Genomic DNA, 23,498 nt, shown 5'->3' with positions numbered 1-23,498 from the left:
CTGAGGACACGCTATAGTTGTCATTCAAGGAACTTCAGGGTGCAGTTTCACAATGGACCTAAGTTAATCAACCCCTGCCCTCTCTCCTGCCACCAGCCTCCTTTGCGCTGGCCTTGGTCTAACATTTGTTTAAGCTGACCATTAAACTCACCTCACAGCCACAAGTGCCGTCTTCAGAACATTAGTAGCGTAAACTGTCAGGATGAGATCCTGAATGCTGAGACTCTACAGTATTAGCATCTAAATATTCCTCCTGTAAGCTCCAGATATAACTTTATAATATGTCTAGACTGATCTATTCCTTTTTTCTAAGGTTAGTGTTTTGCTGTTTTGCTACATTAACAAGCTTACCATAGATTTGGGCAAACTCCAGTGCGGGAAGAGCAAAAGGGACATGTCACTGGAGGGAGAGGAGAGGACGCAGCTGAGCTGACCTCACAGCTAGTTATCATTAAACCCTAAACTGTGCTGCTTAGGACATCCCGTGTGTTTACAACCGTCTAAAATATAACAGAGTTCAACTGTCCTGGGTCCAGCTGGACCCATGAAACACTGCAAGGACATATTTAAGGCAAACTCTCAGTTGTACAGTATTAGCCCTACAACACAGCAGACAGAAGATCGTCAAGGCATCTTGCCATGCCAAAAAAACATGCATTGAGGCTGTTAAAACCCAGGAGCATAACGTTTTGCAGTCAGAGGCTGTAAGAGAGAAACACAAAGAGAATTCAGGAAGCTCTTTGCTACTCTCTTGGCAGTCAGCCTGCTGTGAAAATTCTCGAACTATATTCTCTAAGTAGCCAAAACACCTGTTTTAATATATAGGAATTCAATGGCAGATTCAGTCATCATCATGAATGATTTTACTGTTTGAGCTGTGAACATCAGATAGAGTTCTGAAAGCATGAATTACTATTCCAAAACTCTCATGTCTTACCTGGCTGCGTTATGATCAACATCTATTTGTACACAGAAGTTAAAGGTTAATTACGTGATTTTGCTCTCATGAAAGCCCACAATGAATCTAACCTAAAGATTTCAAGTAACAACCTTTGAATAACCACTATGAGACTGTTTGTTAATCCATAATTGCATTCTTACATAAAAAAACAAAACTAATTGTGCCAAATATATTTACAGATGTGTCTGGCTAAATATTGGAACTTTTCTTGACCCTACCTAATATTTATTGTCCGAACTGAAAATCAAAAGGAATGCTCAGGTAATAAAATATTGCCTCTCTAACAGCGGAAAAGTCAAGGTTTTTGTTCATGTGGCTTGTAAAGAAGCAAAGCATCATACAGATCCAGTACAACCATCCACGTAAATAATATGATGCAAACTGAAGTAAGAGCATCATCTGTTGAATTCATACCATAAAATTAATTCTGGATATCAAACAAAATCTATCTGTAAAATGAATGCTAATATTTTAACAGCTGTGACTGAATCTAGTGTTACAAGCCATCTGTTTTATTTACATGCCAGCAAAAATACATATACACACACACGCACACACGTGTATCCACAGCTGGATAGGAGGGAAGATTTGCATCTTCAAGTCTCAAAACTAAGGATATTTCACAGGGCAATATTTAAAACATACCGCTCTACTGGCTCAACAATTATTTCTTTTCTTTCCCTGGCACATAGCTTCCAGGAAGGTTACACTATCGTTCCAGTATATTAAGCTATTCGGAAAGTACTGTTATCTTTTATCCTCTCTCTCATGAGCCAATTCCAGTTTTCATTTATTTTGACTGTAAGGATTCTTAGGGAATTATATTTGTTTCTGTGATTAGTTTAGCAATTTTTTAACCCAAGAGAAGTAAAGCACTAGTACTTAGTGTTTTTCTCATGCATTATCAGGGAAGAAGCGGGCAGACACTGATATAATTTAAAGTTTATTCAGGAAAACTAGTAAATATACCTGCAAGTTTGAAAGCAAATAAAGAAACAAACAAAAAACAAAAGCCAGTGCATCTTCCAGTGTCTATGAGAGGCTCTATGCAGCATTTTCCTATATTATTGGCTGCTTCCATGAGCAAGTAGAATAAATCCATTACCAAAATAAAAAGTGATCTGGATAGCTGAATCTGGGGATCAACTTTTTATATTTTGGTACTACGTATGAAATTCTTCCTGTGTGCTAGGCACTGTACAGTTGAACACGAGCAATGTGAAAATGGGATGGCATTTTTGAAAGTTTTCAGTCTTTGAAAAGGGATTTTTCTTTCATTATTATAATTCTACAGTGAGTATATATGTTCTGACCAAACACTGACTCCATCTGTTGGGGTTTTTTTTCTTTTTTTTCTTTTTTTTTTTTTTTGACTTTTTAAAAGAGATTGTCCATCCCCGTATAGGTTTCTTTTATCTAATTACTGAATTATAAGAGGGCCACTAAGTAGGCCTCTCTGCTCCAGCAGACAGGCGCACAGAAGTGTTAAGATTGAAGGAAAAATCTCAATTTATTCCAGCATATTAAATGAAAATTGGTTTCTGGTTAAAACAGAAGCTTCAAGATAATTAGTTGGTGGCTTTAATTTCAATAATTAACCACTTTTCAAAAACATGTCAGAACACAGCAGCTGTAAATTAAAATTTAAGATTGATTAGGGGATACCATTCCTCCCATTTAGGGCTAAGTTAATGAGGTCACAAATAAACTCCACAGGAGAGGAGACGGAACAGGAATTAAAAGAAAAAATTGCAATTGTACAACATTTTTTCCGCTGGACAGAAGGCAGATATCCACTAGACAAATATCTGAATGACCAGTTCTGAAAGCCTCAAAAAACCTGCCAAATTAAGAATAAAACCAAGCTCCTGAAGTTGATTTTCCTTCTCACCGGAAAATTTTTACAAGAAAAATATTTGACAAGAATTCCCACAGTGCCTCTGCCTATTTATTTCTGTGGCACCCTAAAAGCGTGCTTGCACCTCTCAAAATAGATTAAATAGTATTTTGCCCTCAAAGGTCGCTGTATTTCTCTGTATTGAGAATGGGAGAAGTTTGCGTTTAGTCCTCTTTCGTATTGCTAACACAGGCTTGGGAAAAAACGCACCCATGGTGTATAGTGCATGGCTTTGAAACGCTCCAGACAAGCGGGACACGACATGACACAATAGCCGGATTAGCAGGAGAGTGGGAGGAGCGAGGGGACAGGAACAGGAGGAAACAAGGGAATGGAAAAAGAATATGTGACTGCTCTGAGAGACCCCTACACAGCATGGTAGGCCCAAATTCTTTCCCAGTAAAAGAAATGGAATAAATAGAAGCAAATAGCAGCCAATATCCATGAGTGGAAGAAGTACATCTGCACAAGGTTATCTCAGACAGGAAAGGGCACCCAAAAGCTCTGTAAATGCACTCCGCGTATCAGGTTCGACACGGATTAAAGTGCAGGGATGTTTGCACCTATGGAGAATTTACACAGAATGGAATAAGTTGGATCGAGCTATAGAAGAGCAGGTCAGATAAACTGCACTAAATTACTTGGAGATGTAAGCATTTGAGGGTGATGTAAGAGACGGTAAATGCGTTTTCCCATTGATTGCCTGTTTGAATAATTGCCTAACGCTGCAAAACCCCTTTTATAAGTATCTGTGTCTAAAAGGATGGAAAATGCAATTGAGCAAGGACCAGGTGTGGGGCGATGAGGCAGGGAAGGTGAAAAGAGGGGGAAGCCTGCTGTGCTAAGCCTTGTTCGGTTAGCCACAGCAGGCTCATCTGGCAGCCCACTGACGAGCAGTTGGAGGGTGTTTCCGCACGGAAGAACCATAGGAAGTTCATACAGCAGAGCTGCTTTCCAGATCCTGCTGTCCCTCTAACCTCAAAGAAGCAGGATAGGGAGAGGAGAGTGGACAGGAGTGTATGTATGTGCTTTTTTTGTTTTTGTTTTTTAATGTTTTATGATGAGTTCTGCTCAGCAGTCCTTTGCTGATTTCACTCACACCTAGCTTCCGCTGCCTCCCACCTCATGGATGCTGACTAACACCCTCCGGATCAAAACCAAGTACTTTAATCCATCACACTGTGACTCCTCTCTGATGGGTACAACAGGTTACGGCAGAGGAATTGGCTCTCACTGTAGCAGAGCTGCAAGCTGCAGATCTCTTACAATCCTGGCTACAATTCAACACCCCTTTCTCAAATCCCCTCCACGACCCGGGCTACTAGTAGCAACCAGTACAAAGCAGGAGGGAACCAAAGCCTAAATTTTAAGAGCCCGGAAGCTTACTTTTTCCAGACAAAAGCAACCGCTTCCCATTGTGTCAGGAAAAAGTAACTGATGGAGCTGAAGAATTATGTTGTCTTTTTGTGATGCTACTTAATTAACGTTATTCTGAATAACAAGAATAATTTGCTTGTAGTTTCAAAGTAACTATACGCATGACATATGTACTCTGAGATTTTTCAGTATTTGAGCTGCAAGAATTTGTAAAAGTGGAGTTGGAGAGCAAATTTTCAAATCAGAATATTTATATGGTCTTTTTTCTACCAAAGGTAGCAACTATTTTTCCATAAGAGCTAGACGGACTATTTGTCATTCAAAAAGTTAGTGTGGAAAATCTGAAGACAAAGTCATTTCATTGTTCTTTAACACAAATTTAAATCAAACTTTGATTAATAATTTGTTATTTAACACACTTGTAAAACATTCATCTCTCAAAGGCACTTGCTATCAAGTGATAAAAATTTTTAAACAGTTTTTGAAAATTTTCTTAGTTGCTGACAGTAAGCATCCAAACTGAAATCAAAGACAAAATTGTTACATATTTTTCTCTGCAGTTACACTTCTGTATTGCACCTGCCCAGATTAAATAAAAATGCTAATAAAAGTACAATAAGAAGCAAGTAGGAATATTTAGCACAAGGAACTCAGCTAATGGGTCTCCCGATTCTGAACTACATGTATCCATTCACTCCTTCACACAAAAAAAGGATATACAGACATTAGATAATTGATAGGATGACTGAATCGTTACCTAGTGGAAAAAAAACATGTAATACGCAAGTTCTCAGAAAAAGAATATTAAAACCCGAATCATGTTTTTGGACCTGTGGAGGTGAAAAAAGCTAAATGAACACTCAGTCGGGATTCTATCATTGAATTTAAAAAGAAAGATATTTCTTGTTGCTCAGTACCTCAAACATGACAACTTTTGTTCTATAAATCAAGAAACAGGGAATATAAACAAATTTACAAATTGAAAGCAACTTTTAAAAGATAAATTTCAGGTTTCTACAACACACAAAGATGAGCTACAAGGAGCCTTCCTTCCTTGTTCAAATTCAAATTAACCAGGCCTTTGTGCTCCTATTCACTCTTCTTCTCTTTTCAAATTTCCTTCCTCGTTTCCATGGGAACCCCCTTGCTGACAAGCCTCTGAGCAGAGCAAGAGGCCAAGCTTAGCAAGGGGTGTGAAAAGGGGAGAGAGTCAAAGGGCAGAATTTGGCTCATGAGAATCAGGATGCCAACCTTTGTCACCCTACAAAGGAGGGTAACCATAGGAACCAACTCTGCCAAACACAGACGGGGAGTGGGGGGGTATCGGGGCCAAATTCACAACACGGGAAGCAAAATACGAAAGACACCAGGCAATACACAATGCTAGAACCGCTAGTTTCGAATCGGATGTGCAAACAAAAGTATTACAAACAAAAAAATAAAAATCAAACTTGAAGGACCAAATGTCCAACTTCAGGCTAGTCTTAAGTCCACATAATTCCATGAAATTAATTTACAATAGACCACAGTGAAACTGGGCAAATCTGATTCTCAGAGCAGACACAGACATTTAATATTCTTCTCCTGCAAAGATGTTGAACATTGTCTCCCTGTGACTTTGAAAGGCTCCAGAGATGTTCTCCAGAAGCCTCACAAGTAACTGGAAGTGACACTGCTTTAGAAAGATTTCTATTGAACTACAGTTCGAAATACACAGAACCAATTTACATAAATCGACAATTCTGCAAAACATGGTAGACAGAGTCCTGCGCTTGTTATTGTTACCGCAAGAGCAATCTGACAGACCGAATGTATATGCAGTATATTAACACGTGATCTGAACAGCCACTGTGTTCATATCCTACGTGTAAATGTACGTATGGCCCTTTTGTTCTTGTACCTTGGAAGAGACAGCAGGAGGATGAGGTATGAAACGGATCTATAAAACCACAACTGATATGTACGGCAAAAAAATGGTCCAATCTTTCACTGTCTCTTCAGACTAAGAAGTAGGAGACAAAAACAGTAGGTGGCTAGTTGGAAAAGAAGATTCCCCCCATCCCTCCCAACCCTCTCCAGCAACAGCAAAGTTAAAGGTGTCACGTGAAGCATTATGTAACTCCTCATTGCAGAATTTTGTGGATGCTAAAAGATTATACGAGTTCAGGAATTAAACTGATAAATTGATGGAAAAATACATCAACACATGCATCACTAATGCAAAGACATATTTCAAAGCCACAAAGCGTTGGATGTGGAAGTACAGCGTGGGTGTATCGTGACGTATTTGCCTTGTTCTTACATCTTCCCATACAGCACCCACTGTGGGCCACCATCAGGTAACAGAATACCAGACTAAATACACCTTTGGTCTGATTTTATATCGCTGTTCTTAGGGTCTTACATACACCCAGTTCCTCCTCAATTTCATTTTTGCCAGACTCTCTCTTACACAGAATATATTTGTTAAAGGCAAATTTTATAAAATTTGCATTGTTTTTCAGGTCAAAAATGTTGCAAGATTGAACAATGAATTCAGAATTCAAGAGCACTGCGTTCTTCAAATGTTAAGGATATTTTACAATCCACAGGCAGCTTAGCTTCAGTACCAGTTAGTGATACAGGTAGGATAAAAACAGGCTCGTTTGCCCTCAGCAAGTCACAAATCCCTTATGCATCCGCTTCCTTTAATGACTAGGATACAAAATCAGGAATAAGGAAATACTCCTTTGAACATTATCCTTTGAACATTAATAACATATTTCTATATATACTTCTTCTCAAACCACAGAACACAGTAGCTTTGCAGCCACGCAGGAGTATCCCATTGACACAAAAATGATTCAGATCCATAAAAGCCATACTCGCTTTCTTTAAAGTCACCATGAATTTCTCCCAAAACAAAGAAGAAAATTGCAGCCATACCAGCAGGACAACTGGTAAAAACTATGACGACTGCTCCTTGCTGTTTAAGTTATTTGCTATTACTCTGTCTTGTCAGCCTGTTGTGGCTTTCTTTTTCAATCAGAGTATCCTAAAATAGGAATCAACACCACAAACTACAGAAAAGGAGGAAAAAAGAACACCACTTCCAAGTGACCAGCAAAAGGAAAAGTACTTCCTAGCCAAGCCACAGAGCTTTGAAGAAGTCCGTGGTTATCGACATCACTGCCAACTTTTTGCAGGGAAAACCAGCTCTGGAAGAACGGCAAGTGGAAAGGACAGAAAACTACAGACCTTCCAACCTATTATGTCAGCTAACAAGTTAAAAATGTTTCTAAATAATCTTAGTATCAGAAGAATGAAGGAAGAGAAAGGTCTTTCTAGTCATTTGGACTAAACAGAAGTGGTAATTAATACTGAAATAGCTACACTGCGTTTTGCACATACACACACAAGGGACTCCGTCCCTATTAGAGCAGACTTCTGAAGTGTCTGCTCTAGAAGTCTGCTCTAATAGGGATGGAGTCCCATGTGTGTATGCAAAACGCAGTGTAGCTATTTCAATATTAATTTAGCACAACTACATCCTTCTCCAAGTTACAAATCCTGCTAGAGCTAAGACTAAGTCTAGTCGTCGTAACAAATAACTTGTACTACTACAGCATACAATATAAAAAACAAACATGGATTTGTCCCACAGCAGATGAATCTAAGAGAGAATCAGTTGGCTGACTTTGATTAAGCTAGAGAGAAAAAAAAAAACATACAAAAAGATAGGGATGAATGACTGTATGCTTGTGGAAGGTAAGGGAGATAAATGGCAAGACCGGTATTCCCTTAGTGCTCTGGCAGAACACACTTTTGCTTCACAACTAACACTTAAAGGTGAAAAGCTACCACGGACTACAAAGTACATGGGGTTATCATTTGACTATTCAAAATAAATTCATATGTATTCCACCTTTCCTAATAATTCCTCCTTAAGCCTCTACCAGATGCTACAGAATTAGCCACAATGCAGAGCCATCTGCCTCCATGACCCTGAAAACAGGCCCACTGTGAATAGATGTTGATTAAGATGTAGATCATTCACTTTAAACTTAATTATTACATAAAACTAATGTTTTTTTCATATGCTTGCAATAAACTATTAAAGCTAAGTTTTGCTTCCACATTTCCAATTGAATTGTCAGAATTATTCTTTTGTTTAAGAAAGTATGAACATGGTAACAGATTATTTTCACCATGTAAGGAGCAGTCTATTTATTTAACAAAAAAATAAAAGAACCTTTCTTCACTTTTTGTCTCACTAATAGTCTGCATTTTGAAAATATTCATGTGGCATTTTGTTCTCATTAACAAACATAAAAGACTAGGAAACACTATTTCTGAAATTACCCTCCTGAGGAAGCCTGTTAGCCAGGCAAAGGAAATTAAGGGTTTCTAACACCTGCTGTCTAGGTTTACTATCTGAGCACCAATGATCTACATGCATAAGTTTTAACCTTGCGTTAAACAAAAGTGCTCTTTGGTACTCTGTTCTTTCATGCTGCTCTGTACAGCGTAGTACTATAATACCTCTATCCAGTTTCCTGAAGTACATGATATGGCCTGTGGAGGAAAAATCAACAACCATTGCAATCGCTCAGCCAAACAAATATCCATTTTACATTAAAATGCAAGTTACGGTTCATATTCCCTTTGATTGCTGTAGTAGGATAAACCACATATTCGAGCACGATCTAGGTCCACTAAGAGGTATGAGACATTCCAGGTCCATTAGGTTTGCCATTGCAGGTCTGGATCAACAAACAAATACCTTCTCCTGTAAGTCAATATTTAACAGTTTGATTGTCAGAATTTCAACGCCCTCCCAAAGACTGCATGTAGCAACAGCCTAAAAGTACATATTTTGTCTAAACACTTGAGCACGCATCTTCTCTTGGTACTACTCTGTTTGGGTAACTGCTTCAAAAGATTTTTAGCCAAAACCAAATATCTTTCCTTTTGTTCCTTAGTTAAACCTCTAGCGCATAAAAAGCGGGACAGAAAATGCAAAATGGAAGTCCAGATCAAGCTGGCTATGGAATTTCTATTGTTCTCTTTCTCTACATGTCCTAAAGTGGAAACAAGATACAATTGCAAGACTTGTCTTTGATTTGTCCTGCTTCCGCACCAGGTTTCATGGTAGCTACCAGACAAGCAACTTTGAAGTTGATAAATATGCATATCCATATGCTTTATCTGAACATAACTTATACAGTTCATTCTTTCCTGTCACTGTTCTTCCTGTCAGATGCTTCTAAATGCTTTAATATTCACTGCATGATTCAGGTTATCTTGAATTTTGTTATATTTCAGTGTGAAAAGGATAAGATTGATGGTCCTAATATGAGATCATTCAAGGACATGTTCAAGAACCAGCATCCTCGGAAGCCTCATTTTAAAAAACTGTCATATAATAATATTTGCATGACCTACTTGGGCCTGTAACAGCTCTAATTCTTCCAAAACTGGTCTAATACACTCAGGACTTCTATCACCTTTGCACAACATTTATGTCTGTTACAGGTCAAGTCTGAAGCCACAGGCTAATACATTTCAAACAGACAAACCTCAGGTTCTGTTACAGCAAGAACTTCATAATACATTATCAGGAACACCTTTGGTCTGCCTGCATTCTGCAAAAGCATCTTTTTAATTTTAGCTTAAAGACCAATATTCTGGTTTTGCAATTAAATGATCTAAAATCTTTACATGGATTTGGGATTTTTACCTTAGAATCACTCTAGCTATGTCTAATGTCAAAATTTAGACTAGGTGGGAGTAGGAAAGTATAAAGTTAATGAAAGAGTAGGCTTTAATCAGGTAGTGCACAGCTTGCTTTCCTAAGATCATGTACAGTTGCATTGTTCCATAAGCATCATAATCTTACACACCAAATAGCAGATTAATCCTTATTGCAAATTAGACTTGAAAATTAGAATGCTTTATACAACACCAGCTGATTAAAGCTTACTTTTGCATTAGCTTTATATTCTCATACTTCTACAACTTCTTGGTGCAGAATTGAAGAATATGAAAAGCCAAGGAAAACTGCTGAGATTTAGGAGTGTATAGTGCACAGGAAAGGCAAAAAAAAAAGATGGATAAAGGAAAAAAGGGATAAAGATGAAGTTAAAGGGGGAAGGAGCTAAGGATCTTCCTACATTCTTCCCATTCTTGCCTACTTAGTGGGAAACAGAGAAAGATACTTCCCACTTGTATCTAAAATATCAATCAGAAATAGGACAAGAGGAATGGGGCAGCACTAACTCACTGCTCCAAGGAAGGTGGGAATCACAACCACATAAACCAGGACCAGTGAATTTTGCACACTTCTCTCTGGCCTTTATGCAAATCGAGAATTGAGAGACAACGCTTCCTGTTGAGTCCAAGCCCTCCCTATCTGAAATCCATAGTAATATATGCTTGATAGAAAAAATGTTTGAGAAATACCATTAACATGAGCCACTTCATACATGACCTACCCATAATGCAAACATGCATAAATCCCATCCCATATGCTAAGATCAGGATTGGAACAAGACAGTTCAGTCTTCTATTGATGCCATTTTTAGTTATAAATTACTTTCTCCCACAGGTTCTTTTCCACTTAAAAAGGACAAAAAATAAACTACTTTAAGACTCCAAAAATCATCAAGGAGAGGAGAAGAGAAAAATATTGCCACAGATAAGAAACTATGCTATATAAACAAAAAAAGGAGTTGGCAAGGGTATACACGTCTTGTAGCAGACACTCTGCTCTGCAGCAGGTTTTGTCTATGGCCTATTTTCTGCAAGAATCAGGACACCAAGAATCCAACAAGTCTAGGAAAGGATATGAAGAGTCAGGTGTCTTCACATCTATAGCTGTATATGCAGTGGTAAAGTCCATGAAATATTCAGTTACTCTGCTTCTAAATATTTGAGACTCAATGACTGGATGGTTTCTTTATATTAATCCAATGATTCCCAGCTGGTGAACCCTGCCACACTGATGGACCAGTTGCATATAAGTCAAAGTTATTACTCTCCCCTTCCAGCTCTCTCTCTCGCACTGCAGAAAAATATCAACTGTAGGATAACATTATTTCTCTATTTCTCTCTCTGCACCTCCCACCTACACATGCTAACCAGCCTAGCCATGGTGCATCCCTAAATCTATCCTGCTGCTGCTCTTTCGCTTTTGATATGCAAAGTGGAAGTGGAAGTTGTGAGAGACTGCAAAATAATAGCATGTTATCTCCTCTGTCCAGATGGTGACTGTACCGTCTCATCTCTGGAGCCTTTGACCTCCAGTATAATCCCCAAAGACAAAGCTTCTGGATTCACCCAGAGGGACCCATTTAGCCCTCAACTATGTCTGCTTCCAGTCTTTTAAAGACTCTTTGATCCCTAGTATCATCTGAGAGATCCCATAAAGATGAGGGTAAGGAGAAGGAAGAGGTGGCAACATATTTAACTGCAAAAATGCTGGCAATCATCATATTAAACCCCTTCTTTTCATCAGTGACAAATGTTTTAATAATACGCTCTCAAGCTCCAGCAAACTACTGGTAGTTACTTACTCTCTGATAAAAATATTTGTCTACAAAAACTGCATTAAGGCAGCTAAAAACCACTGCTTTCTAGTCTTACATGTAAGCAAATCCTTCAAAGGCCAAAAAAATGTTAAATTCGTGAAAAGGGGAGTGAAGATAAATCTTCACATTGTAGTGATGATCATCCATGAGAGTGGCAAACAGGGTCAGATTCCTCAGGGGAATAAGGGCCATTTAACTTCTCCATTGTCACCATCTAGTTCAGCACATGATCTATGGCACGCAAAGGACATGCGGCAGCATCACAGTGCAATGTCTTCTCAATGACACTATTACCACAAACACACCCAAAATAAAGTTTTAGCAGCAGAGCTAACACAGACCATGCTGGATAGCTATTGTAACAAAATGACCTGCTTACAGATTATGGAAGTTTTTCAAAATACCTTATAATATGTCTAAAATGACAGCATAAAGCATATAAAAGCAAGGACTCTGAAGAGTCAGAAAACACACGAGTCTCGTAATCACCGCTGCTGCAGCTCCCGGCCGTGCAGTACTGCCACGCAGGACAGCTCCCAGCACCGGGCTGGCTTGCTTGGACAGCTCAGCCTGGCCGCCGGGCTGGGCGAGGAGAGCTCTCACAAGTATTTGCCCTTGATCTCCTATCTTGATACTCTAGAGTGACTAGTGTGTTAGTTAACATGTAACATTAACACATGGTGTTCCTTTTAGGACGGAACGGATATTGTAGCAGCTTCATCTTGGTCTCAACCATAGCCAAGCAGATGTTATCAGAGGTTGTACTAGTGCAACTGGTGTTTGTTCTCAATCAAAAGGAGTAATTCCCTTGAGATACACTCGGGAAGAAAACAATGCTCCAGGCCCCTGCACACACAAATCCCTCCCTCCGGTCTTTCCAGATTAAGGCTGGCCTTACTGATGTAGCACAGCAGGAAGCTTAAGGCATTTTCTTTCCTAGGAGTAAATAAAGGCAGAGGTTCTGATTATAGTATGGACCAGTATATGCCGAGAGGGACTAACGGCTAATAGTCTATTTTCCTTTGTTTAATCAAGGTGATTAATACCAATATTGCCGAAACTAAACAAGAAAACACTGATAAAAGTGAATTACTAACCTTTGCTTTAATTTTGAAGGAACCATATTAAAGACTCAAAAAGGCAACTAACTGATACTGAAGTCTCAAAACATCAACAAGTGAAAAGTTTTCAACAGAAGCTTCAATGAAACAAAACATACTTCTCTTTCCATACCATTGATTATTTACTGAAGGCAAGACAGCAGCTGTAATAGTTCTTTTTTACTTCAAGTTTACTCTTCATTGTAGCAGAAGCTCTTACAAAATATTTTTTTTAATGTAAAACTGAGAAAACAATGAAAACCAGCACCTTTAATACTAACATAACTGTCATAAGTTATGTTTTAAAGCATTCACTGTATTGAACTCCAGTATCAGACCTTCCGCCCCCCCAGTTTATGCGCTAATCTTGGCTAGTCACTAGAATAGCAAGCGTGGCTCTGAGTGTACACCCACAATCAAAGCAAAGAAATCCAGAATTTAAGAAATATGAGTTTTTATTATGAACTGTTGTTGAAAAGTGCCACTGAAAACTTTTAATTACAGGACTCCCCTCCCCCAATACACAAGATTAATCACACTGACTTTGCTGCCATAACCCTTTGGGCTTGCAGAAAGTTAGGGAGGGCTTAGACATGAGAGATTTACCCAGAAATAACACAATGCAGGTTTTAGTTGATTTCACTCAGTTCACAAATTGAGTGCTCCATCCATTTTACTGGAACTTGAAATAATATCTAAGGAGCTAAATACCAAACCTTCTTGCTACATAGAGACGTAAGAGGGAATCTAGGTTAATACAAGGAGTTAAAACTACAGATTTGCATGAATATATCTTAAGTTCTTTTTTCCTTTGCAAATCCCTACAAGTTCTGGAATGCAGGTGCAAGCCCTTGCATAGTGAATTTAAACTTACTGATAATAGCCTTGTATTCCTTAACCAGTTCTCATGAAGCATTCGGAAGTAGCCTAGAGGCCAGTGGTTTCAGTCTGGGGATGTGCAATACACTAAATCGGCAGTAGGGGATACTACATGTAACCCCACAACATTAATGGCAACATAACACGAGGACATCCATGCTATGTTTAAGAATTACTTTGGCATCGTGCTAGTATATGAGTAGGAGCAGCACAATGCGCCACGCAAGCTAACTTACGCTAGTGAGTCGAGCTTTACCACAAAGTATAGAGAAGTAACATCTCCTTCTCAACTTTTCCCTCTCCTTAGCAGAAAGCTATTTTAAGAAGAACAATTATAACAATCATTCTGGTTCAGACTGAGGGTCTGTATAATCCACCACTCTGCTTCCAGCAGTGGCCATAAACAGACTATTAGGGAAAGTGAAAGTGATATTTTGACAGTTCTCTGAAATAATTGGCTTAACATGCAACAAAAGCCAAAAAAGACAATGTAATGTTGGCCATTATGAAGAAGTTATTGACAACAAAAAGCATCACTTTGTTTAAATCCTTAGCGGGCCCACATCTGGAGTATTGTGTGCCATTCTCATCTCTGCACCTCAACAAGGACAGACAGCTGGGAACAGCACAGAGAAGGGTAACTAAAATGATTACTGGAATGAAGCAGCTGAATTGCAAGAAGAAAGCCCAAACAGCTGGGACTTTTCAAATTGGAGAGGAAAAGCCTGGGGGATAAAACTGAGGTTTCCAAAAATCACAAACGCAGCAGAGGAAGTAAATGCAGAACAACACTGCGCAATACTAGAACAAAAAGGTATTCAGTGAAACTAGTGGGAGGCTGGTTTAAAACAGGTTAGAGAATAAGTACTTCGTTACACAGTGGCTAGTGAACTTCTGGAGTCTGTTTTCACTAAAGGGTTAGGTAGGTAGTATTGTATTCAAAAAATAATTTAGACAAATTCATCAATAATAGGTCCATAAAATCATACTAAAGGGAACAGGCAGGGATATACCCTCTAACATCCATAATCCAGGAACCATGGATACTGGGGAAGCACAAGAGAAGCAGGCCACAGACAGTGGTGAGGCTTGCATCCTTTCCCTGAAGGGTACCTCTTATTGCCATCAGCAGATAAAAAACACCAGGCAAAACAGACCATTAGTCTAACTCAGCAAGGCATTTCTTACATTCTCTAAATGCCTTCCCATCCTTTGATAATTTTCAGCTTAGGGGATGAGCCTGAAGTACTTTTTCTACCTAAACAATCTCATCAGCACTCTCTTCCAAGTTCTTGTTTGGTCTCCTCCAACTTTTTGCATCTACAATATTTTCTAAGAGTTCCACAGCTCTACTGCTAGCCATTTGAAGAACCACTTCTTCCCCTTTGTTTTGACTTGGCTTCAACCAGCTTCGTCTGACAGACCCTAGTTCCTGTGCTGTAAGAGAGAGCGGTGAACAGTCAACTCCCATTCACCCTCGAGATGTCACTTACAATTTTTTTACACCTCAGGTTTTTTTTGTTGTTATTGTTTAAGTAAGCTGTAGAATCTCAACATTCCTCATATGGGAGCTGTTCCATAAGCCACTGATCATTCTTCCTGTTCTTCTCTGGAACTCTTTCCATTCAAATATGCTTTTGTTTGAGATAGATCAGAACTTCACACAGTACTCAAGCTATTTGTGAACCACATTATATAGTGACACGATAATGTCTGGTCTTTATTCCTTTGCTATTTTCCTAATTATTCCAAATGTCTGATTTGTATTTTTGCTTTCTTACTGCTCTGTTGAGCTTTCAGCTGATATTTCAATAGAACAAAACATCGCAAGTCCAAGAAAATATGCTGACCACTACCACTGATATGAAGAATATTTCCCCCCCACCCAATATTTCTATATGTATAAAAACCCCACATATTTACCGCTTTGAATTCCCTCCACTGTTTTATGGCTCGATGTATGAAAATGTAATCTCAAGAGGATCTTTACAATTCTTTATTCTGGTTTGGCCTAAGCTTTAAGGTATTCATAACAGTATCAACAGACTTTCTCACCTTACTGCTATCTCTTCTAGATTGTTTATGCATATACTGAATCACACAGATCCCTAAGGCATTCCAACATTAATCTCCACTGTAAGAGGTGACCATCTACTCCTATCATATACTCCCAGTCTTAGCAATTATCTATTCTTGCTATGACTTTCCTACCTTATCTGTGTACAGGGTGCAGATTTTATAAAATGTTTGCTGGTAAGCCAAGTAGATTATTAGCTGGATCACTGTTATCCATGTTTGTTGAATCCCTCAAAGAATTCCAAGAGATTTGTAAGGCAGGACTTCCCTTTGCATAAGCCGCACTCACTTTTCCCAAGTAATATTTATCCAAGCAGTTTTTCAGGTAGCCAAAAACAAACGCTCCAAGTCCCAAAAGTCTTCAGTTAATCTGCTTTTATTGGTTTCTTTTAATACCCTAAGTTCTACCTTTCACAGAGGAAATAAACAATTTGTTATATACCTAGTTGTTTACAGTTTATCACTTTGACCTTGGTCATTTGCTCTAGCTCCATTTTTCCTCCTTATATTACTTTTTCAAAGATCCTCACAACTTACCAGAACCAATTCTAAAATAAAATTAACTCATGTTGCCATGTCTTTAGTATAATTTATAATCCCTAGCCACATCCAAATGAGCAGTTGAAATGCAAGTTCATCCGTTTTTCAAACAAAGCAAATTTAAGGGCAAGAGTCTATTTTCTTCTTACAGTAAAAAGCTTGTCAAGTCTCGTACACAACTGCTCCATGGAAAGACTATATAAAGCCTTGGCTTTAGACTATTTAACAACAATAACTAGATTAAGGCTCTGTACTGTCAGGAAGAACACTCAGAAGTGCAGACACATGATCACCTTTTCTGTTCTCAGTGTGCAGCTTTGCCTATCTACCAGCTGGGATTCCTGAGCTCTACAAAAATATGAGTAAACTTGATTTGCACAAATCTCTTATGCAAATGTTTGTATAGTCTGACAGTGACACTTGCCTAATATTCTGAATTTCTATCAGTTTTAGTTATATCGCAGAGTACTAAATAAGGAAACTCCTTAGGCATTAGGATAGGTAACAACCGACTAACGGGAACTTAGAAGTCCTGTATCAACTAGACTATAGAGAAGAAGAGATTAAGTATGTGGTTGAAGTCCCATCATGAACGTTCTCTGAAGAAAGCTTAGACAACTATCAGTGGAAATGATTTTTTTTTTTTAAGAAAGGAGAAAGTGATTATGTGTAAACCCAAGGAAGGCTTTTGGGGATAATGGTAACTAGTGAGGTACCACTATAACAAGAGAAGCACAAGTATACAAGCTTGCCTGCCTGGATATAAACAAAAACAGGTTAACTAAACTGTTTGCAAGACAGTAGATGTAATTCTAGCTGAAAAAAGCTGTGCTAGTAAATTAGCAATTTCTATTATTTTCATGGTATCTATTATTCTTCTTTCATTCACACCAAATTTTTGCAGAGTAAGAAAAAGGCCAAATACTACAAAACCACTGAAGAACGTACTATTCAAAACAACAAATCTTCTATTGACTGTTCAGTATGCAATTCTTCTGGCTTTTAGTTAACTGACAGACCACTCAAAATATGCATTCTTGATCTGTCTAAATATTTAAAGTAACAGACTAACATAAAAACACATCCAGAGTATTTCACATTCAGTTATACCAAATTAGGCAAATTCGGCAGTCATAGAATATTTTAGTATATATTACAATACATCTTTTGTAAGTGGTATTTGTTTATATATTTAAATTATATTAGCATCTTTTGGATTTCTGTTACAAGTTATGTGTCAATTAAAGGCCTAAAACATACATACTGGTGAAAGAAAGTAGATTGAGTCTTACCTCCATTGCTAATGCAGCTGTTTGCTGGTCATAATGATTCAGAAGATTAGGCATAAATGTGGTATTGTAAGGCAGATCCTGGCACATCCGCAAGATGATGGGCTCACAAGAAAATAAACTGTGCCCTCTTGTGTGCCCCACCAAAACATCCAAAAGCCAAAGGTAACAGAACATCCAGCTAGCAGCCATCCTTCCACACGAATGGGGCCAGCTATCAAGTCCAGTCAGAAAACTCTTTAAACTCCTCAAGTACCTTCAGATTTCACTTTAATGCCAATATTTTCAGTCCTTGTTTAAGGTTCTTCAAAACTTGAATGCTCTTTGTATACAACACTGTTTGCTCAGTCCAGATGATGTGTTTGAGACAGAGGTGTGAGACATCTTGCTTTTTCTTTTCACATTATTATATAGCATGTATTAGGTTAAGATATTAAAATGTTTATCCACATTCCCACACAACTGACCCCATCCTGACTCAAAAGCAGTCGAGTTAAGATCTTCTTTTGTTAGATGGCCTGAAACAAAAAATGGAATACAATAAAGAGTCCTGTAATTTATTAAAGTATTTAACTCTAAATAGTCTGACAGACTAATTGCTTGAAATTATCAAGTGTAAGAAACAAGTGCAGGATTAAAAGGTCTCTTGCGAAGTCTTAATTCTGGTTTCAGATTTTTTCTTGTGAGGAGAAAAAAAAAAAAGGTGATGTGCTGTAAAATTTATCTAAAATGGATGGGTAAAATACAGAATGTATTTACTAAGAAGTAAACATGTTTTAGAAAAAAAACACCCTTTAAATTTAACCAAGTGAGGATTACAGTTGTTGACCACGTTGAAACCAAACTATTTATGACTCAGTATCTCCACAGGTATATTCACAGTGATAGTATCTTTAGTTGCATGGTCACATAAATTCTGCTGAATAATTATAAAACAAAAACAAAACAGTCACCACCACCAATACACAAGTCACAACTTGCAGTTTTGAAGACTACTGTTTTGCCTAGCAAGTCGCATTCAGTTTGGCCAGCTGTCCTGAAACACAGCTACTTTACTTGCACACAAATCCCAGACATAGGCTGGCCCCAAAATGTGAAATACAACGAGGAGTTATCCCTTTTCAGAACAACTTTACTGAATCGCACCAACAAGAGAGCTGCTCAGATCAGTTACTGCTCCCGGTTTATAGGGACCGGATCAACGTCCGATCAGGAATGTACAAATGCGAAAGTCCGCTCTTTTACACGGAGGCCTCAGGGCTACTCCAGCACAGTTTGCTGTGCCTCACCGAGTACCTTGCACCATCTCCCATGCAACCTAGAAGATACAGGCCCCCCCATAACACTTTTGCATTTCTTCGCTATCTGCAGTATGGCATACTCTAGAAATGGTCGTAACAGCTGAGGATAAGCCAGAAGACAGCAAATTTCGATCATCTCTTTCTCTACACACTGTAAGATGGAAACTGCAAAGGTGGCTATTCATGGTTGTTCTGCCAGTTCCGTAATACCTATAGAGCCAATTTAAACAGCAGTCATTCCCTAGGGCTGGCTCTGCACTTTCTCAGCAGTAAGGGGCTGGAGGTAGAACAAGTAGAACGGGGACTCAGCATATTGCGCCAGTCTATTAGAAAAACAAACTCTGGAATCAGAGGCTAAAGCAGCAAAAAAAAAAAAGCAGCCAGTGCCGTAAGAGTACAAAGAAGCCCTTTTCTTTTAACAGCTTTGTCTTACAGCAATGAACCTGCAAAATTTGGCCAACTGCTTTAAAAAAAAGAAAATAATGTCTTGCATTAAAAAGTAACAGATTTGGAAATTGTTTGAACCAGAAAACCCCAAGTACTCCAACAATATTCCAAAGAGGAAGCAATGACAAATTTGAACAGACTTCCAGTCTTGAATAATTGTTTTCCTTAGATATTCAGGAAGAGAAATAAATTCTGCAAGTCAGAGAAGAAAAAAGTTATTCTCCTCTCTCCCTAATGCAAACTTAGTGAGACATACAAAAGAGTTGATTGTCAGACTTCTCCTAGAGAAATCATATCAGCTGATCAAAAAAGTTATATATGCACACTTTCGTTTACATAGGCCCATCTTATGGTCAGAAAAATTAGATACCACTCATTTCTATTAAGACACATGGCAATGATTTTGACTGCTACTGTTTGGGACTGACTGTTAAAAACAAACACAAAAACAGGGAAAAGACCAAGATGCTAAACAAAATGATGTTAATTTATGTTCATTGACATATTGCTTCCAGGCTGCTTACTGCCCTGCAGCTATTGACAGGGAATCAGCACTCTAGTATATAAAGAAAAGAACACAAACAGTAAAACTGTCCCAAACCTAGGGAAAGTATAACATTACAAAGAAAGAAGAAAATAGAACTCTCTAAACCTCAAGTTAGGCAGTAGAATCAAACAACACAGCTCAAATCAAAGTGTCTAGCTTGTATACTGAAGCAAGCAAATATTGCTGGAAAGAGCAGTCAGTGTATTGAAATGAAAAGAACAAAATCAGCCACAATATTTGAGACTTGTTACGGCTAATCATGCCTGATTTTTATCCAGTTTCACATTCATATGGCCTTGAAAAGCTATGCCCTTCTGACTGAAGGAAATCATTCCTCAGACTTGTTTTTCAACAGTTTGGTGCATCTTTAAAAAAGACACAAGCTGCTCCACCTTCCAGGCAGCATTACTTAACACTGAAGGTTTCTGCAGATTCTCACCTCCTGATCAGAGTATGACAAATTAGAGACAGAACCAATTCTTGCTCAGTTTTGTTCAAGATACCTAACCCCCTTTGAATCTGACACTTTGATTTTAATAATGGTTCCCCAAATTCACCAAAAGAAGCTTCAAGGGTTTTTTGGGTTTTTTTTGTTTTTTTTTTAAAAACACTTTGGCCACCAACTCAAATAGATTATTCAATAGTTTAAGTGAAGTGAACTTCCTGTGTAGATTAGCAATTTTCTCTTTAGCATGGATTTGTTGTCCCTGTAACTCAGATGCCACTCTAGCAGTGATTAATTAGATGATGCTTCATAAGAGAAGTTCAGAAGCAATGTAAGATGAACTGCACCCACAGTAGGTATTGTGTTAAAGTTTGCACCACAAACACTGGGCAAATCCAAGTCAGGATCTAGAGCCTGGTCACTTCTTGGGAAAAATTCCAAGTACACTTCATAGAAAGCATCATATTAATGACATTCAAAGTACCGAGACTCCAAACAAATCCACGAGTCCTCTGACTTTCGCACACCTCAGACTGAAAACACACACACACACCCAGACTCAGTAAACCACAAGTTAACTGTGTGAAAGCAGGAAAAAAAAAGCAGTCCTCACAACACTTTCCTCTTTTACACTCAAGATCTTATTACTGTACTGTATCACAAAAGGAAATTAAGAAAATATTTACTAGAGCCAGAAGAAAATGTTAAATTACAGAGTCCAGTCACCCAGTGCCCTTTCATGGACAAAAAAAAAAATCTAGGTAAAACTAAGAAAAAATAAAAAAGACTGTATCATTGCAAAAGCCAAAGGCTAAAGTTTTGCATTCTATAAGTTTGGCTGTAAACTAGTGTCATATATACATGACCTATTAATTTGTGTAGACAAATGAGTGTTGTAACATGCAATTTTTAGCTTCAAGATAGTTTTTTACCACAGATCTAGTTTTGTATGCTCTTTGTTAAGTCTCTAGATGTAAATTTTTGTGGTTATTTTTATATGTATATAAAAACAAAATACATTTGATGACACTGGGGATAAAAGGAGAGGAGGGGATACCAACCCATCTACCCCAAGGCACTGAAAAAAAAATTAAAAAAAAAAGCTGTGGGCAAAAAGGGTAGGAAACAACTAGTTGATTAGTGTGGTTATGGATTCATACATTATCTGTATTCGTACAAGCCCACCCAATTCCTGCTCTAAAGGCTAAATTAACACATGCATAGGAGACTATTATAAAGAGTGAAAAACAAAGTGAAAGGGTTGACTCCCACAAGCAAACTTTTTTTAATCAAATAAATTTCAAAGTTACTAAAGGGGCAGTAGGAGGAGCAATGAAAACAAAAATCACCTGACTTCAGAAAGAGACTGTAAAACTAGGGGCACAAAGGGAGAGTGTCACCTTGGTCATTCCCCACCTAATTCTGGCCATGGAGAGAGAGGAGTAACTCACTGCACCACATACAAGCGCGGACAGTATTTCCACAACCCATCCTCCACCACATAAAGGGGGTAAGGGGAATAGGGGAATAATATATTCTCCTAACTCCATTCCAGTTAGTCAGGGGGAAAGAAACTCCAGTGCTGTACTGCCTCGTCCCACTTCCACTGCACATTAAGGGAGAACCACACGATAATCTTCCATATCCTCTATTCAATTGGGAGAGGATAGAGGAAGGGCATTTCCCCCTTCTTCCATATGTTCACACTCCTCCTCACCGAAGGCAGCACGGAGAAAGGCGCAGAGTATCACCTCTTCTCCTCCCTCTGCTCCCAGTGACATGATAGTCACTGCTCCATTCCCAGCAGGGAGGATGGGAAGATAGAAACCTTTTCAGGTTAGCTTCTCCATGTATATGGAGGGAATGGAAAGAGGACTTGTCTCCTACTCACGCTGGATCCCTATCACATTGGGAACAGCAGGGGTAGAAGAGGGAAAAGTCTAGCTCACACATGCCTCCTCTTGCGTTACTACTGCATTGCAAAGGACAAGACAAGCATCATCTTATTACAAAGGGCAGGGGAGAAAACGGGAGCTGGACAGATCTAGCATCTCTCTATTTGAGTTCATATTGCATCGCAAGCTGGAGGAACTGGAGGGGGAGCTAGCTAGCATCCCTCACGCTGGAAGGGGGAGGTAGGGTGCAGACAGCACTAGCATCCCCTTTCCCCTCGGATCCTCACTGCGTTTTAGAGGGAAAAGGAGGGACTGCGTGCATGGGATCCTCTCGGATTCCTGCTGCACTGCAAAGGAAAAAGGAGGGTGCATATGACTAAGACTATCACCCCTTACCCCTAGGTCCCCACGACATTGCACAGGGACGGGGAAAGTCCATGTGCATCGCGCCAGCGGTCCCCCGGGCCCCTGCTGCACCGCGACGGTAAAAGCGGGGGAGGGACGCACGGGACTAGCATCCCTCTGCTCCTGGGCCGCTGCTGCTGCATTGCAAAAAAAAAAAAAAAATAGAGGTAAGTGCGTGGGACTAGCAGCCTCCTGGGTCCAGTGCAGGAGGAAAAGGGCGGGGGGGGGGGGAACCGGCACCCCATGGGTCCCGGGGGGCTGTGGGGCAAAGAAGGGCAGCACATGGGGGTGCACTACAAGGCGGGGGGAAGGGGGGGACTAACCCCCTCTCCGCGTGCGCCCCCTCCCTTCTGATAGGGGGGGGACACGGGACCAGCATCCCCCCCCCCCCACCGCCGCGCCTCTGGCTCCCCCCCCCGCCACAGGCCGCTTCACGCCCCCCCCCCCGGCACCGTCGCCGAGTGTCTGTGCCCTCGGCGAGCGAGGGGACCCCCCCTGAGGGGGGGGAACAGCGTCCCCGAGGGAAAACCCCGGCCCGCGCTCACCTCCCGCCCGGCCGTTACCTCAGCGCGGGCTCCCGCCGCTGCGCCCGGCGCGGCTCCCCTCAGGTGGCGGCGGCAGCGGCGGCGCGGGGGAGGCAACGGCCGCGCCTCCTCGCGCCCGACCCCGCCGCAGCGCCCGCCCCGCCCCCCCCGCGCGGCGTCACGCCCCGCCGCGCCCCGCCCCGCGCCGCGCCCTGCCGAGCCGAGCCAGCCAATCAGAGCCAGCCGG

General features: G+C 39.9%; 1 protein-coding gene across 4 annotated transcripts in view; it reads right to left on the bottom strand.

Moving 5' to 3' along the window:
- FZD3 (frizzled class receptor 3) overlaps window positions 1-23,425 on the bottom strand; it is a 59,738-nt gene extending 36,313 nt beyond the window's left edge. For 2 of the 4 annotated variants that reach the window (XM_064508250.1, XM_064508253.1), the window contains exons 1-2: window positions 23,291-23,425; window positions 17,691-18,205 (exon numbers count right to left, since the gene is read on the bottom strand). In XM_064508250.1, coding sequence (XP_064364320.1) covers window positions 17,691-17,879 — 189 coding nt within the window. In that variant the 5' untranslated portion in view covers window positions 17,880-18,205; window positions 23,291-23,425. Of the gene's footprint in view, window positions 1-17,690; window positions 18,206-22,718; window positions 22,865-23,272 lie in introns of all 4 variants that reach the window. The other 2 variants (XM_064508252.1, XM_064508251.1) reach the window with 2 other exon arrangements.
- Between the last annotated feature and the right edge of the window lie 73 nt (window positions 23,426-23,498).

This window comes from Dromaius novaehollandiae, chromosome 3 (genome assembly GCF_036370855.1).
Source record: "Dromaius novaehollandiae isolate bDroNov1 chromosome 3, bDroNov1.hap1, whole genome shotgun sequence".
In the NCBI taxonomy this organism is placed as follows: Eukaryota; Metazoa; Chordata; class Aves; order Casuariiformes; family Dromaiidae; genus Dromaius; species Dromaius novaehollandiae.
Note: the sequence above shows the minus strand (reverse complement) of the source record. Positions and strands in the feature narration are given on the sequence as shown.